The sequence below is a fragment of the Leopardus geoffroyi genome, chromosome C1 (assembly GCF_018350155.1).
Source record: "Leopardus geoffroyi isolate Oge1 chromosome C1, O.geoffroyi_Oge1_pat1.0, whole genome shotgun sequence".
Lineage (NCBI taxonomy): Eukaryota > Metazoa > Chordata > Mammalia > Carnivora > Felidae > Leopardus > Leopardus geoffroyi.
This window is the reverse complement of record NC_059328.1, coordinates 42,095,179-42,109,786: the sequence shown is the minus strand read 5'-3', so window position 1 is coordinate 42,109,786 and position 14,608 is coordinate 42,095,179. Positions and strand designations below refer to the sequence as shown.

Genomic DNA, 14,608 nt, shown 5'->3' with positions numbered 1-14,608 from the left:
ATTAACATAACTAAACATCAAAAGAATTTAAATCGTCCCTTGATGTTGTTTGTAATACAGTAAACCAAAATTAAGCATGAGTACTTCATTAAAGGTCATTTCCTCAGTTTAGAGCATCTGTGAGATTTACTATGTAACTTCAAAAAGTTCAAGAGGCAGTTTATTGCTTTTTTAAAACACGGGATTTAGAGATATAGCTGAATTCAAACCTGAGTTCAGCCATTTATCAGGTATTTGATCTTTGGCAAGTTACTTATGCCCTCATTATGCCCTCAGTGCCTCTCAGTTTCCTCATATGTAAAACTGGCACAAGAACAAGAAGACTCTCACAGAGTTCTAGTTGAGAAGAAATCAAACAGTGCACAGAAAGCAATGAATATATGGCCTAGCATGTAGTAAGTGCTCAATAAATACAAGATATTAGTCTTAAATCACCTCTTCATAAATAATTCCATATTACTTCTCACTGGCTGAAAAATTACTTGCAAAGCAGCAATACCATGGCTCCTCTGCTCATAGAAAGATACAAAATTAATTAACCAAAACGATTCACAAGTAATTGCAAAAAGAGACTAAAAATCTGAACCATGATACAACATTCTTTAACTGGAAAAACAACGCAAAAAATATTACTGATGATGAAAACACCAATGAAGTTCTTCCTTCTCTGGAAACACACTTGTTAGGAAACGTTTTTTATTTTTGTTTTTCTTATATTACAGATAAAAAAGTGACTTGCTTCAGAAATACTAAAGATTATAAGCAGTATAATTTTTATGGCCATGAGAAATAACAGCAAGCCACTAAAATCTGAAACAATTACTGGACACTGACTGATCAATCAAGCATTTACCATATAACATGTACTGCTAGAACTGGTCCAAAAAAGAGATACACATAATAAAATATTTTCTAATATGCACAAAAGACTTCCAGTCATTCCACAAACCTTTATAGGATACCAATCATGTTTTTATAAATGTTTTATCAATTATTTATATTCTTTGACAGACTATTTAAAAATCTTTCCCCCCCCTCCTCTAATTCACCTATAATTTTTCTTCTAAATACTTGTGGGGATAGAAAATTGGCAAGAGACGGTGGTTTAAAAATATCTAAATACATCTTTTCTAACTTAATAGTGAGTATGCATATATATTCTTAGATTGAGATAAACTTCCACATTAAAAAATAAAAGATCAAACTCCATTGTATTTGAGGCCTATAATTTTATTAGTGACATTACAAAATTATTAAAAATAAAATTCATAGATGAATGAAATTTATTAATAACATTCAAATTAATAATATAGTACTTTAAAGTTTACTTTGTCTTTTGATAAACCTATGTAAGAAATTTAAATTAACCAAAAGTTTATCTGGGTTAACTCAGGTGACCACGATTTAAAGATACAAAGTAAGGAAGATTTTAGAAACAGAATAGGTGGCAAGGAGAAATGGCAAAGAGAGTGGCAAAGAGAAAAAAAAAAAATTGTTTTTAAAGATATGAAATTTCCCAAGTAATCTGCTTGAGTGACCCATGGTATTTCTTTCTCAAGGACCAGAAACACTGGGCCTCAGAAACACTCTTTGGTTGACCTCAAAAGTATTTTACTCTGGTCTCCAAGTCCCAAAGGGAACAAGAAGTGAGAAATAATAAGCACAGCATTTTTATTAACAGAAGTGTTCTCTGAAGACTCCTTTCCTCCAGGTACTTTTCCATCAAATGACAAAAAAAGCACCAACGTAGCTAAAGCAAACTAAGGAATAGGAAGAGAAAGGTCAAAGAAATCTTTAGGGATTGATCATATAAGTGACATCATGTCCATTTATTGATTCCTTCAATCCACAGGTTTTGTTTGTTTGTTTGGTTTTAATTAAGCTTATCCAATGTGCCAGACTGTTCTAAAGACTGGTACACAGAATTCAGCAAGACAGGTAAATCTTGTCCTCATAGAGCTTATTTTCAAAAGGAGGAAGACAAACAACATCAGTTAGTAAAACCAGTGATAAATATTTTGAAGAAAATACAACAAGGCAAGTAATGTAAAAGATGATGGAGGGAAGGAAGAGAATATTTCTTTAGCCAAGAGGTTCAGGGAAACATCCTTTGAGGCAGAAACATTTGAGAACAGACCCAAATGAAGAGAAGGCACCAACCAGTAAAGATCTGTAAAGGACAACATTCCAGGTCTGGAAACAGTAAGTGCAAAAGCCAAGGTATTAGACTGAGTTTGATGGGTTCAAAGGTCACAAAGGTGATCAATGTAGCTAAAGCAAACTAAGGAGTAGTAAGACACAAGGTCAAAGAAATCTTTAGGAACTAGATCATATAAAATCTTGCAGGCCAAAGGCATTTGGAGTTTATTCTAATTGTAGTGGGAAGCCACTGGAAGGTTTAAGGCAGCTTCAATTGTGCCTTCATACCCATGACTATACTATATAAAAATGCTCTCAATTCTCAAGGATTAGATTTAGGATACCCAAGGAACAGCTAGGAGACGATAAACATATCTGCAAACATAAAATTGCAAATGACTGAAAGGGAACAAAAAGCAATTTTCAAAGGTGAAAATGACTTAACTTACAAGGTTAATATTTACATTCTGTGTTTATAATTTTAATTGTCTTCTTGCTTTGTTCCAAAGTTAAATCTAAATGCTAAAAATTAGGGGCGCCTGGGTGGCACAGTCGGTTAAGCGCCCGACTTCAGCCAGGTCACGATCTCGCGGTCCGTGAGTTCGAGCCCCGCATCAGGCTCTGGGCTGATGGCTCAGAGCCTGGAGCCTGTTTCCGATTCTGTGTCTCCCTCTCTCTCTGCCCCTCCCCTGTTCATGCTCTGTCTCTCTCTGTCCCAAAAATAAATAAACGTTGAAAAAAAAAATTTTTTTTTTAAATAAATGCTAAAAATTAATAGCAGTGTATGGGGCACCCGGGTGGCTCAGTCTGTTAGACATCCGACTTTGGCCCAGGTCATGATCTCACAGTTTGTGGGTTCGAGCCCCGCATCGGGCTCTGTGCTGACAGCTCGGAGCCTGGAGCCTGCTTCGGATTCTGTGTCTCCCTCTCTCTCTGCCCCTTCCCTACTCACGGTCTGTCTCTCTCTGTCTCTCAAAAATAAACAAACATTGAAAAAAATAGCAGTGTAAACCTTAATATGTCAGTGTAAATATTAATTCATATTAATATCTTCTTAATAAGTTTTTTGAAAACAGAATGTGCCCCAGGATCCAGCACAAAAAGCAAAGGAAAATAACCCAAAACAACAGTTCAGAGATATTGAAGACTGAGTTCAGAGGCTCCAACATCAAAAAGGAAGAAGACAATGTTGGGAATGAAACAGAAGTAATATTCAGAGATAATAACCTAGAGTTTTCCAAATTAAAGAAATGTGTTTTCAGATGAAAAGTACACTTTCAGTACTCAGCAGTAAAAATAAAACTAAATCCACATACATGTACACATACAGATCAATAGAATAGAGAAAGAGACCCATATACAGAATATAAACTAATATTCAAAAACAGTATCAAAGTAATTGTCAAAATGATGGTATTTTTAAGTTTATATGTATTTTGAGAGAGAGAGCACAAGCAGGGGGTGGGGGCAAGAGAGAGGACTGCAAGCAGGCTCCTCGTTGTCAGCACAGAGCCCGACGCCGTGGCTTAAGCCCATGAACCGTGAGATCAGTCGCTTAACCGACTGAACCAACCAGGCGCCCCCCAAAAATAGTCTTTTTAACAAATGGTGTTGAACAACTGGATGCCCATAAACAAAACAAAACAAAAAAAACCCAAAACAATAAAACTTAGAGCCTTACCTCTATAGGAGCCGAGGACAGGCTGCCCTAAGATGGGCCTTTGGCATGAAGATTATCTTGAGTTAACAAGCAATTAAAACCCAGCAGGTTCAGGAATAGCTCTTTACCTCCCCACAACTGCCTACAAAAAAATTAAATACGGGCACCTGGGTCGCTCAGTCAGCTAAGCATCTGACTCTTGATTTCCACTCAGGTCATGATCTGTTTGTGGGTTCCTGCCCTGCCTCGGGTTCAGTGCTGATGGTACAGAGCCTGCTTGGAATTCTGTCTCCCTCTCTCTCTGTCCCTCCCCTGCTTGCTCTCTAGCTGTCTCAAAATAAATAAAAATGAACTTAAAAAAAATTAAATAAAGGACCTGGTCTGGGAAGAGAGCTATCACCATAGATAACTTGATACTCTGAACTAGGTATGGATGATAGGGAGGAACCTACCAAGGCCTGTTTGATGGAAGTTCTTTATGTCCCATTGTTTCTGAGTGGCAGAGCAAACGTTTGAAACATTTACTCGTTTTCATCTCCCTGTGAATTGCATTCCTTTCCTTTGAAGTTCCAGATCCCTACTACTCCTTTCTCCTTACTTCAGAATGGCATATTTACTTCATTTTGCCTATCTTTGGAATTTCCAAGTCTGTGTAGAAATTAAAAATCTAACCAAAGAGGTGAAAAATCTATACACTGAAAACTATAGAAAGCTTAGGAAAGAAATTGAACAAGACATAAAAAAAATGCAAAAACATTCCATGCTCATGGATTGGAAGAACAAATATTGTTAAAATGTTAATACTACCGAAAGCAATCTACATATTCAAAGCAATCCTTATCAAAATAACACCAGCATTCTTCACAGAGCTACAACAAACAGTCCTAAAATTTGTGTGAAACCAAAAAAGACCCTGAATAGCCAAAGCAATCCTGAAAAAGAAAACCAAAGCTGGAGGCATCACAATCCTGAACTTTAAGATGTATTACAAAGCCGTAATCATCAAGACAGTATGGTACTGGCACAAAAACAGACACTCAGATTAATGGAACAGAATAGAGAACCCAGAATATGGACCCACAAACGTATGGCCAACTAATCTTTGACAAAGCGGGAAATAATATCCAATGGAATAAAAACAGCCTCTTCAGCAAACAGTGCTGGGAAAATTGGACACTGACACGCAGAAGAATGAACCTGGACCACTTTCTTACACCATACACAAAAATAAACTCAAAATGGATGAAAGAACTAAATGTAAAACAGGAAGCCATCAAAATCATAGAGGAGAAAGCAGGCAAAAATCTCTTTGACCTCGGCCGCAGCAACTTCTTACTCAACACGTCTCCAGAGGCAAGGGAAACAAAAGCAAAAAATGAACTATTGGAACCTCATCAAGATAAAAAGCTTCTGCACAGCAAAGGAAACAATCAGCAAAACTAAATGGTAAACCAATGGAATGGGTGAAGATAATTGCAAATGACATGTCAGATAAAGGGTAAGAATCCAAAATCTATAAAGAACTTATCAAACTCAACACCCAAAAAACAAATAATCCAGTGAAGAAATGGGCAAAAGACATGAATAGACACTTTTCCAAAGAAGACATCCAGATGGCCAACTGACACATGAACAAATGATCAACATTACTCATCATCAGGGAAATACAAATCAAAACCACAATGAGATACCACCTCACACCTATCAGAATGGCTAACATTAACAACTCAGGCAACAACAGATGTTGGTGAGGATGTGGAGAGAGAGGAACCCTTTTGCACTGCTGGTGGGAATGCAAACTGGTGCAGCCACTCTGGAAAACACTATGGAGGTTCCTCAAAAGATTAAAAATAGAACTACCCTATGGCCCAGCAATTGCACTACTAAGTATTTATCCAAAGGATACAGATGTGCTGTTCAAAGGGGCACATGCATCCTAATGTTTATAGCAGCGCTACTGACAGTAGCCAAAGTATAGAAGAGCCCAAATGCCCATTGACTGATGAATGGATAAAGAAGATATGGTATACAACAGAGTATTACTTAGCAATCAAGAAGAATGCAATCTTGCCATCAGCAACAACGTGGATGGAACTAGAGTGTACTATGCTAAGCGAAATTAGTCAGAGAAAGACAAATATCATAATGACTTCACTCATATGAGGACTTTTAGACACAGAACAGATGAACATAAGGGAAGGGAAGCAAAAATAATATAAAAACAGGGAGGGGGACAAAACATTAGAGACTCTTAAATATAGAGAACAAACTGAGGGTTGCTGGAGGGATTGCGGATGGGAACATGGGCTAAATGGGCAAGGGGCATTAAGGAAGATGAGCACCTGTGATGAGCACTGGGTGTTATATGTAGGGGATGAATCACTGGGTTCTACTCCTGAAATCATTATTGCACTATGCTAACTAGCTTGGATATAAATAAAAATAAATAATAAATTAATTTAAAAAATAAATTTTTAAAAATAAAAACAGCCCAGATAATCTAGAAAAAAAATTAGTGAAATGCAAACCATAATGAATACTATTTTATACTCACCAGATGAGCAAAAATTAAAACTCTGAGGATATCAAATGTTGGCAACTCTTATATACTAGGGATGGGGACAGGTAGGCATAATTGGTAAACTACTCTGGGCAACAGTTTAACATCATCTAATAAAGCTGAAGATATCCATACCCTACAAACCAGCAATTCTACTAAGTGTACATGTACAAAAATTTTGGAGAACATGTCTCAATAATAATAAACTGGTGAGAACAGCAAATTATCCATCAGGAGAATAAATTGTGGTAAATTTATATAAGAGGTATAAAACAGTAGCTGCAAATGAAATGAACTAGAACACTAGAGCTATGAACATATGCCAGAAACATATGGTGGAATGAAAAAAGCAACCCACATAAAATATATACAGTGTGATACCATTTGTATAAAGTTTAAAAACATGCAAAACAATGTATTATAATCTTGTGATAAAATTACAGAGAAAAGCATGAAAACTACTAACACAAGACTGATGACAGTGGTTACCTAAAGGTTAGGAAAGTTTAGAGGGAAGATGTAATCAAGATTGGTCACTGATCAATGCTTCAAGGGGTTGGTCATTATTTCCTAAACTGGGTATCTTGTTTATGGGTGTTTATTTTGTTATTTTGCTTTATAACTTCCAAAATTATTTTTAAAATATATTTAAAGGCTTTTATATACACCAAATAATTTTTGAAAGGTAAGTAAAAAAGTTCAGAAGAAGAGATTACTTCTATCTGGGAGGATTATTAGGGAAGAGTTCATGAAAAAAAGTCATCTCTGAGTAAGGCTTAAGACAACTGAGGGGCACCTGGGTGGCTCAGTTGGTTAAGCCTCCAACTCTTGATTTCAGCTCAGGTCATGATCTCACAGTTCATGAGTTCAAGCCCTACACTGGGCTCTGCGTTGACAGTGCAGAGCCTGCTTGGTTTTCTTTCTCTCTTCCTCTCTCTCTACCCCTTCCCCACAGAAGCTCCCTCTATCCCAAAATAAATAAACTTATTTTATTCTGAAGGCAATATAAAGCTCATTAAAAGTTTTGAGTAAGTGGGGCGCCTGGGTGGCGCAGTCGGTTAAGCGTCCGACTTCAGCCAGGTCACGATCTCGCGGTCCGGGAGTTCAAGCCCCGCGTCGGGCTCTGGGCTGATGGCTCAGAGCCTGGAGCCTGTTTCCGATTCTGTGTCTCCCTCTCTCTCTGCCCCTCCCCCGTTCATGCTCTGTCTCTCTCTGTCCCAAAAATAAATAAACGTTGAAAAAAAAAAAATTAAAAAAAAAAAAAGTTTTGAGTAAGAGAGGGAAACAACCAAACATTAACTCTAGAAATAATAATCTGGTAGATACAATTCTCATTTCATTCAAATACATGTTCTGAATGTCTATCTGCAAAAATCAAGTACAAAAGATAGAAGAAGGGTGGGGAGATGGCAAGAAACAATATATAATCTAGAATCTCCCATGGCATTATAATAACCAGAGGCATGCTTAAAGTCTCAGAATGTTATTACTCACTTTGTCAAGCAACTATGCATGACAAAAAAAATTACATATGTTAAATAAGAAACACATATATACACATTATTATCAAATATGTATAGATTAAAAATACATAGGAAATTGTAAAGAAAGTTCATTCAAGGGCTTCTAAGACTTTTTTTTTATACTTTTTTAAATGTTTACTTTTGAGAGAGGGAGAGAGAGAGAGAGAGAGAGAGAGAGAGAAAGTGCAAGTAGGGAAGGGTCAGAGAGAGAGGGAGACACAGAATCTGAAGCAGGCTCCAGGCTCCAAGCTGTCAGCACAGAGCCTGACGTGGGGCTCGAATCCATGAACTGTGAGATTCAGTTGCACACTTAACTGACTAAGCCACCCAGGAGCCCCTGAGCTTTTTTTTTTTTTTCTCTTAAGTTTATTTATCTTAATTTTGAGTGCACATGAGAGAGTGAGCACGCAGGAAAGGGGCAGAGAGTAAGGAGAGAGACAGAATCCCCAAGCAGGATTTATGCTGTCAGTGCAGAGCCCAATGCAGAACTTGAACCCACAAACCATGAGTTCATGACCTGAGCCGAAATCAAAAATCAGACACTTAACCGACTGAGCTACCCAGGCATCCCAGGCTTCTAAGGCTTTTTGAGTGATTTATGGCAGAGTAACCACCATGCAAGTGATAGAGTATTCAAGGATTTCACATTCAGGAAATTTAAGACAGACTTTGCCAATTCCACGCAATGTGTTACATTTAGGTGTAAAAGATGTTTCCACTTATTAAAGATGTTTCCACTAATTAAAAGATGTTTCCACTTATTAAAGAAAAACATAGTGAAATTATATATCAAGTTACTACTTTGATTTCTAAAATACAGGATTCTTAAAACTGGTATAACTCAGATGCATACCTGTTTTTTAAAACTGCTATGTACACATAGAGGCAACTGACATAATGTAAAGAATAGTAGTCTGGGAGCCTTAGTCCTAGTTCTGCCACCAACTAAGTCTATGATTTAGACAAGCCATTAACACCTCTCATTTTCCTCATCTAAAAACATCTCATTTTCCCTATCTAAAAAATGAAGAGTTTGTACCAGATGATCAAAGATACCTCCCAGTTTTTATGAGCTGCAAAATGATTTCTATTTGAGGATAGACCCTTATAGATTACTTGTTTAGGCCTTTGAAATGTCATTTACTTAGATATATATGTGCATGCCCTCATCCTATATTACAGATAATATTTAAAACAGCTTATATGTGTTATAATCTCACCTTAGACTTTCACTATTATCTTACTGTCGGTTCAAAGTAAGTTTTGTTGTAGAAATTTTGCATTTTAATATGATAGTTCAAAATGGTCTCTAGTGACATAGAAGGATACTTCTGGAAAATGAGTAACCACTTATGGTAAACATGTACTTTAATGACTCATGCAATGACCACAGCCTTTCCTTGTTGGTATTCCTCAGAGCTCCATTCTCAGCTCTAGTCTCTTCACACTGGCCTGTCCCATTCACTACCATAGTTTCAATAATCACATAAACACCGAGTCTCCCAAATCTGTATTTTAGCCCAGATCTACTTCCTGAGGTCCATCTGTATCCACATATTCATCGTCTATTTACATATCGCCACTGTTGTCAATATTTCAAACTCAACACACTGAACAAAGAACCAATCTCCCACTCCTCTGCCAGATCTGCTCTTCTTCTATTATCTCGATGAATAAGAACACAGTCCACTCAAATGTCCAAGCCAGAAATGTGAAGCCACTGACTTGTCCCCTCTTATCCCCCACATACAGTTAATTACCAAATCCTACTGAAATGATACATCACTGTCTTTTATCTTTCCGATACTCTTTATTCCCACTGCTATTACTAAATTACTTTAATTTTTTAGAAATTTGATAATTTCTTAATTTCTTGCTGGATTCTAACAATACCTTTTTAAAAAACAACAAATGGGGCGCCTGGGTGGCGCAGTCGGTTAAGCGTCCGACTTCAGCCAGGTCACGATCTCGCGGTCCGGGAGTTCGAGCCCCGCGTCGGGCTCTGGGCTGATGGCTCAGAGCCTGGAGCCTGTTTCCGATTCTGTGTCTCCCTCTCTCTCTGCCCCTCCCCCGTTCATGCTCTGTCTCTCTCTGTCCCAAAAATAAATAAACGTTGAAAAAAAAATTTAAAAAACAACAAAGTGTTGGTGAGGATGTGGAGAAAAGGGAACCTCATGCACCACTGGTGGGAATGTAAATTGGTGTAGCCACTGAGGAAAACAGTATAGAGGCTCCTCAAAAATAAAAAATAGAACTACCAAATGATCCAGCCAATTCCATTCATGGATAGTTATCTGAAAAGAATAAAAATACTAACTCAAAAAGATATCTGCACCCTATGTTCATTACAGCAATATTTACAATAGCCAAGACATGAAAACAACGTAAGTGTCCATCAACAGATGAATGAATAAAGAAAATGTGGTGCACATATATAAAATGGAACATTATTCAACCATAAAAAAGAAAATCCTGTTATTTGCAACAACATGGATAGACCCTGATAGCATTATTTCAAGTAAACTAAGCCAGATAAAGATAAATAAATAACATATGATCTCACTTATATGTGGAATCTAAAACAAGCAAAAAAACCAAAACCCCGTAGTACTCATAGATTTAGAGAACAGATGGGTGGGTGAAGGATGGGGGTTGAGAGGGTGGGTAAAACCAGTGAAAGTGGTCAAAAGGTACAAAATTCCAGTTATAAATTAGTACTGAGGATGTATGTACAGCATGGGAACTATAATAATATTATATTGCATTGTATATTTGAAAGCTGCTAAGAGGGTAGATCTGAAAAGTTTTCATCAGTAAGAAAAAAATTGTAACTGTATGAAAATGGATGTTAACTAGACTTACCATGGTGATCATTTCACAATAAATATTGAATCATTATATTTTAAATTTTTAATTTTTTTTTCAATGTTTATTTATTTTTGGGACAGAGAGAGACAGAGCATGAACGGGGGAGGGGCAGAGAGAGAGGGAGACACAGAATCGGAAACAGGCTCCAGGCTCTGAGCCATCAGCCCAGAGCCTGACGCGGGGCTCGAACTCACGGACCGCGAGATCGTGACCTGGCTGAAGTCGGACGCTTAACCGACTGCGCCACCCAGGCGCCCCTTGAATCATTATATTTTACATCTGAAACTAATGTTACAGTCAATTATATCTCAACAAAAAACTTTTTAAGTCAATCTTATTGGGGTATATACAATTTCATGCAATAAAACCCAACAATTTTAAGTACATAGTTCAATGAGTTTTGACAAATGTAAACATTCATGAAACTACTATACCTAACACTATATAGTATATAAGTATTTATATAATCCCAGAAAGTTCCTAGGGCCCCTCTGTAGTCAGGGGCAACTCACCCCCAACTCACCCCAGGAAACGTTGATCTAATTTCTATCACCACAGACTCATTTTGCCTGTTCCAGAGAACCATGTGAATGGAATCATGTAATATGTACTTTTTTGTACCTGACTTTTTTGTTCAGCATAATGTCTGTGATATTCATCCATGTTGTATGTATCAGCAGTTTATTTTTTTTATTGTTGAGTTGTAGTCTAGTGTTTAACCATGATAATTTTTTGCTTACTCACTGCTTCTTAGCTCAGTTTATCTGCCACGAGACACATAGACTTTGATCCATTTTCATACTGCCTCTAAAGTCATCTTTCTAAAATGCAAATCTGCTTCTGTCCCTCATTTTTTTCCAATTGTTCCTCATTGTCTGAAGAATAAAGGATGGACTTCTGAACAAGACCTTCATGAACCTCCGATGCCTTTGTCCCTAATTCCCTCTCAAACCCCCACAACTGCTTGGGCCCCCAATGTCATTTCTCTATTTATAGTTTTTACATGTGAATACATCCAAACTGAGGAGAAAAGTGACTGTTACAATTCATTTCTGGAAATAAATTTAGGTCCCAAGTATTACATGGCCTGACAGCTCCACCTGACTTCATATTAATCCCATACATTTTAAGACTGATACTTCATAGGTATGTGGTCAGTTGCCAATGTATTGCCTTGTCCTCATTTCATATTACACCTGAATGATCACAGAGACTAAGACATCAAGGTATAATCTTTTATGCATAAGCTATAATCACACTAAAGATGCCATTTATATCCTGCTTTTGTACCTACTTCAAGAGCATTTTTCATGTTGCTACATTCTGTTCATAAATACTATGTTTAATGGCTAAAAAATGCTCTAAAAAAGATGCATACATCTCATCAGTATAACACAGTTAAACCTTTCACTTATAGCTGGGCATTTAGATTACCTCTAAATTTTTGTGTTAAATTTAAGTAATGTTGCAATAAACACCTTCCTGTACAAAGTGTATTTTACATTTTAGGTATTTTTGGGGGGGCATAGAATCCCACAGGGGGAATTACTGCATTCAGAAAGCATGAATAATTTATGGTTTCAATATATTTATAAAACATTATCAAGTAATACATGAAAATAATTTTAACAGCCTGGTCAACCTCACTCCTCTTTCCAAGGCTTGTTCCTCAGAGACAATCTCTTCTTTTCATTTATTGTAGTTCTTATACTCTATTTACCAACTACAGATATTGTTTTCTTACTTCCGGTTATGATAATGAGGTTATAGCTCAACTACAACACTTCTTACTGCCTCTGTTAATTCAGGAGAGGTTAACTTTGTAATGCCAAATGTATACATAAACATATTTCTTCTCTCTCAACTTATAATAATATATCTTTCTATTAGTATTCTTAGTCTTTTCCAATAGCTATGCACATACTTTTACATTATTAGGGCTAACAATATTTATAATTTATTTTGAAACCATAATAAAGTTGTCCATGCTAGTGGCTTTTGAAACTTGAAAATTAAATAAAGAGTATTTACGTTATGATTATATAGGTACTGTTAAGTGAAAAAACAAGTAGTAAGTTATGATTATGCTTCCTTCTACCAGGTACCAATATCATGACCCCTAAACCACTCAAAGGAAAATATTCTTACATCATGGTCAATCGATTCTCATACAACTTTGATTCCAGCCTCTGTAAAATAATAATGACTACACCAAGTAAAGCACTAAAATTTATATTTCCTTAAACCTTGGCAAGTTCTAAGTTGCTACTGATACCAAAGTCCAATGCCAGGCTTCCAAAATTATGATTGTTATTTTGCATCTGACTCCAAAAATTTTTATCATCTTATAAAGGGTGCAGACTAAGTCATAAAGCGTCCCCACCTGCCAGAGCATCCCGATAAAGCTGCACAAAATGATTGAAGATATCCTTCGGCAAACACTTCTCATCCGGTAGACACTGTAGAAGAATGACTATCTCAGACTGACCCACTGCATGCATTCCCTTGGTTGTGAAACACCAGCACTTCCTGTTCACATCTATAAATGGAATAAATATATAAAAATAAAGACATTCTTCTTAATATTTTCCTTTAAAAATGCAGAGAAACCTGTGTTATAATACAGCAAAGAACAATATAGGTCATACTGAAACTATATAATTCAATTGTGCACTATAAATGCATTGAGCCAAAAAACAACTGTAGAAAATAAAACATACCAATGCCTCTGGCTTTAAGCAAACACTTAGAAAAACAACTGGAAGGGAAGTAAAAGAAAAAAGCAAAAGAAAATGCAATTTAAACTTTTAACTCCTATTACTGGAAGGTGTAATTACTAAAGAAAAAACATTTAATTAAAAATAAAATAAATAAAACAAAACTAGGTATCCTAGGCTATAATGATTAAAGAATATATTCCCCCCCCACCTGTATTTTAAAAAAGTCACTCTACCAAGGGAAATAATTACTTATGTAAAACTAGAAACAACAACAATAAAAGCCAATATTATAGCTTTGGATTCAGCTTGTGGCCTAAAAAATATATACTTTTACATATGCTTTTTAAATTTAATCTGTGACTGAAAGATTATAGCTTTTTCTTTTTTTTTTTTAAGATTTTATTTTTAAGTAATCTCTACACCCAATGTGCAGCTTGAACTTTATAACCCCGAGATCAAGCATTGCATGCTTACTGACTAAACCAGCCAGTCCTTTTTGGGAGAAAATTCTAGATAAACAGAGATATGATTTTACTTGGTTTCATTCTGTAAAAAGTGGTGAAAGTGGTGAGAGGATGGCTCTTCTGGACTACTTACTTCCACTTCTTTACCTTAAGGCTTTGTGGAGAACCAATAGCACAAGCCATATGTAGTTAATGTTCATTCTTTGACACTTTTATTATTTATACTCCAACACAATAGGATCCCCAAAGGAATTGAAATAGGATTCAAATGTAATTATAGATATCACAATGTATATCAAAACTAATAGATTCCTTTTTCTCACTTTAGGGAATGTTACTTTACGTATCTAAACAGGAAGCACCCAATCCAACTATATTAAGATGGTGTACACTTCAGGAATTCTGGGTTAGCTATTTTCTAAGTATAAATTATGAACTAGATATGGTCAACTGAAATTTCAAGCAAGTTATTTTAAAATATGATTCTAGAAGGAAAGGAGGCAAGCATTAATAACTGGCCAAACATACAAGGGTACAATTAACAAGTAAACCAGAAACCTATATTTTATTAATATAGAACCTCAAAGGAAGTAGCATATAGGTGTTTCTGGTGTCTGAGGTCAACTTAAAATAAGTATACAGTGAGAATGAGAGGATAGTTCCCCAGTGCTTCC

The 14,608-nt window shown here is 36.3% G+C and overlaps 1 protein-coding gene across 4 annotated transcripts in view; it reads right to left on the bottom strand.

Annotated features, from left to right (window-relative positions):
• The window catches only part of ZFYVE9 (zinc finger FYVE-type containing 9), a 214,777-nt gene that overhangs the window by 59,305 nt on the left and 140,864 nt on the right, over positions 1-14,608 (bottom strand). For all 4 annotated transcript variants that reach the window (XM_045477396.1, XM_045477398.1, XM_045477400.1 and 1 more), the window contains one exon: positions 13,134-13,289. In XM_045477396.1, coding sequence (XP_045333352.1) covers positions 13,134-13,289 — 156 coding nt within the window. The remainder of the gene's footprint in view (positions 1-13,133; positions 13,290-14,608) is intronic.